We start from the raw sequence: 3,787 nt of genomic DNA on the forward strand, positions 1-3,787 counted from the left end.
AAAAAAAAAAAAAAAAAAAAAAAAAAAAAAAAAATAAATATACCGACGAATTGAATACCTCCTTCTTTTGGGAAGTCGGTCAAAAATAGCACATTTTCAAATTGTTTTAAAGGATAATTGTCAAGTAAAGCTAGACATAATAAGGTTATTTATGACAAGAAAACATTCTAGTTTGATCTATTTATATCTCAGGCATGAAACGGAATCCGACGGTACCCTGGACTCCCTGGACCGCTGCATGTGCAGGCAGAAACGGGACTGCATGCAGCGACTGACCAATGCGGTGAGCTACTTTGAAATAACTATATATTCATAACAAAAAGCCATGTAACTATAGTTCTTGTATCATTAGAAAAAGTACGGTTTTTCTGAAATACATTAATAAAAAACGATATCTATTTATATTTACTTTCAGCGCGTGTGCGGTCCGAATATGAAATTGTGTTGCTTCACTGACCACAATCCTTCAGGTATAACCACAGCACATACGACGGTGCATCTTCATTTATGCTATGTATTTTTTTTGGAATCCTAAACTAAAAAGAAAAAATTTGACAGCCGTGAACCGAGCAGAGTACTTCAACGAGCTAGTAGACGAGCGCCCCATGCTGCTACCGGGCCGTGCGCTTAACAGCGGGCCCTTCCCGCCTCCCCCCGACTCCGTGCTCACCGGTGCCGGCAAGTTCGCGCCCGGCAGAGCCCCTGATGCCATGCTGCTCGCTGCGCTCGACATGTACCGCGCCCAGCCCGCCCCTACCCGCTCGCGTCTAGGGGCTCTGCTACCAGCTCGCAAACACGTTCCCACGCCGCAGCTCAACCGGCCTGTGCTTATCGGCACCGGAGGCCCCAACGCGCTGCACCGTGCCGGCACGCACATGGTGCCCAAAACTAACTACATACCACCTGACAGCAAAAGACCGATTCTCGTCGGTGCCGAAGGACCTACCGGAGTTGTAGGATCCTACAGAATCGGCCCGCAAAGTCAGCACCCGAAGCCTTTGGTTATCAACGACGAGAGACCGGGACTAGCGAACCCCAATGGACAGAATTACGAAGGCAGTCTCATTCCGTACAGTTTGCAGCAGGACTTGCACCCGAGCCAGTCCGCCCAGAGACCGATCCTTGTCGGCCCCGGAGGCCCAACCGGCGTTATTGGGCCGGAGTACAATCAGCGACCGATTCTGGTAGGTCCAGGCGGACCCACGGGCTTGATCGGACCGCGCAGGCCTATCTTGGTTGGTCTCGGGGGACAACCGGGTATGATCGGACCAAACTACATGCCGACAGCGAAGCCAGGCGTCCGACGACCTGTGCTGGTGGGCCCCGGCGGACCGACGGGGGTCATAGGACCCTACAGGATATATTTTAAGTAACGTAGTGTTAGCTGTTATTGTTAATTTCTTTTATTAACACGACTGCAAGCCAACCGCGGTCCTATAGGATTGTTTTAATGTAAATAATTTAACAAATAAAACTTTAATTCGATAAAGAAATATTTTAATACCAAAATGTAAAAAGTTTAATAATATTAAAAAAAACTATGTATTTTGTTTTGAAAGCTGGACAGAGATGCGAACCGACTCTAGTCCATGAACACAAACTAGCGAAAAAACATCCAGTGTAAAAAAAACTAATACATAATTAAATAAAATCTTAAGTTACCTAATGTTTTATTTCTCTACATTATATCCAGCTAAATTAAGGTCAAAAATTGCGTTTTCAAACGTAAATTTTGCTCACGAAAATTAATTTTTCATTGCATTTGTGTCCAGTAGATAGATATAAGATATGAAATATTGTACATCAAATATCATAACATTTTGTAGACGACATATAGTTTATTTAATGAGTCCAATTATTTTAAAAAATAAAAATTATCGCTGGCGTGGATATAAAATTTTTGACGTATGTTGACAGAAATTGGCGCCTTGCCAACCACTAGCTCACTACATACGTCTACGATACAAATTCGCCCTTGACTCCTCTAATAAATTGAATGAAGGAATTTATAGAAAACTAAAAAATCACTTAAACTAAATAAAACAAATATATTTTGATTCTTAGTTGCTATTTTACAGAATTAAAAAAAAACAAAAGAGCCTCTTAACTTCCTTTTTACCACATTTCTCGATGCCAATTCAATGTTTAAAAACATACGCTTGTTCCTTATTGTAACTGAAAAAATATGTTAAAAGTAAAGCAATAAAATCTCCCAAAATATTGGTTACCCAAGCGCGTGTTTTAAACTGGAGTCATGTCAACAAGTACCAATAACAATCCAAGAGTTCTCCCGTACTTTACGATCACACATAAAACTATTATTGACTTTGTTTCTGGATTTAAAAAACGAGGAATACAAACTGAAGTGGTAGTCTATAAGGGGTTACATATAATACAATACTTGATGTTGGCAGCTTGTAGCTTATGGTCCCTTTTACACATTAGGATTTTTATCTAAAATATTTATCCCCTAAGTTTGATGGCGTTAAAATGTATAGCCTAAAGCGTGGCGCAAGTGTAGGGCTTTTTATTAAAAAAAGGATGATTTAAAAATATGCTGTAATTGCTGAGATCTTAGGCAATAAAGAAGTGGGTCTTTACGCTTTATTATAGAGTATAGATGAATATGCTCTTAAGAATGTAAAGAAAAGTTTTTGAGTTATCATTAATTGTATTTCTAAAAAGGATATTTTAGTACTTACCGATGGTAGTGATGACGATGATGCTGTAAAATAAAGCACCGGTGAAGGTCCACTGGATATGATCTGTGCTCTCATTGCCATCCCAGCCGCGCACCTTCATTTCCAATAGAATTGCATTCTCGAAATCCTGATCAAATTGCAAATAATATCAGCAGGGCATCAATAATACCAAAGTCCATCGTAATCGTCGTAAGCAATACCTTAAGCATGTCCACAACATCAGATGTCCAGTTAGTCTGGTTGAGGAGAGGCACCGTGCGCGTCATGTGCCAGATGCTCTGCGTCGTGTTGCTGCGGATCTGGGAAATGTTCATCTTCACCTGGATACCATCACCAACTTTAATATAACGAACACTATCATTCACCTCAGCTGATTTTTTTACTAGTGTATAAGAGTAAGTATGAAAGTATGACCTCTCTCTCGTGCTGTGCTTCAAGTCGCTCGAAGGTGACAGCGCCGAGGATGCAATAGGCCACTACCAGACTGATCATCACGAAGTGGGAGAAGACCAGTGAGCACAGCTTCCACGTGTAGTACAGCACCTATACAACTTCTCATTAATCACTAAGCTTTTCAATCAAGAAGGTGGGTAACAAGTAAGCAGTTCACCATTGGTATGTGACCGCTACCTAATTATCCGACTATTGTCATATCAGGTCTTTTGAAATACTTTAAAGAAATATTTCAATTTTAATTTTGAATCTGCATATCTGTTTGATGGAATGCTTATAAAATTCAGTTTGAAGTTTAACACAAACTATAATCATGGATGGAAAGTATTGAAGTTTTAATTTGGTAGAAAGTTGTTACTAAAATAGAATTTTTGTTAACTATTTATCATTTTAAATTGACACCAGTAGCCGTTCAAATATGCGATTCATTTATTTTCTGTCGTTGACGAGGCTAAGGGCTTCTTAAAAATAGTTTTTTTTTTTACTTTTTTTTTGTGAGATTATTTTTTAAGTTTCCATTTCACAGTTCTATATTCTTACTGGGTATATAGTATGTTTACCTTAGCACACTTGCTGGGTGGCGGCGGAGGATACTCCATGACGCGCTCCACGCGCATTTCACGACGCGACAT

The 3,787-nt window shown here is 40.0% G+C and overlaps 2 protein-coding genes across 2 annotated transcripts in view; one reads left to right on the plus strand and one right to left on the minus strand.

Moving 5' to 3' along the window:
- LOC106105799 (collagen alpha-1(X) chain-like) overlaps positions 1-1,666 on the plus strand; it is a gene marked incomplete at its 5' end in the record, with an annotated part of 6,299 nt that extends 4,633 nt beyond the window's left edge. The window contains 3 exon segments of the mRNA XM_013286247.1: positions 193-283; positions 416-470; positions 559-1,666. Of these exon segments, the coding sequence (XP_013141701.1) occupies positions 193-283; positions 416-470; positions 559-1,373 (961 nt within the window).
- Positions 1,667-2,691: 1,025 nt separating this feature from the next.
- LOC106105665 (TWiK family of potassium channels protein 7-like) lies at positions 2,692-3,787 on the minus strand. Its single transcript, XM_013286089.1, has 4 exons — positions 3,716-3,787; positions 3,117-3,245; positions 2,903-3,022; positions 2,692-2,829 (listed from the first exon to the last, which is right to left on the minus strand). Exons 1-4 carry the CDS (start codon positions 3,785-3,787, stop codon positions 2,692-2,694), a joined length of 459 nt encoding a protein of 152 aa, XP_013141543.1.

The sequence above is a fragment of the Papilio polytes genome, unplaced genomic scaffold (assembly GCF_000836215.1).
Source record: "Papilio polytes unplaced genomic scaffold, Ppol_1.0 DF822733.1, whole genome shotgun sequence".
Classification (NCBI taxonomy): Eukaryota; Metazoa; Arthropoda; class Insecta; order Lepidoptera; family Papilionidae; genus Papilio; species Papilio polytes.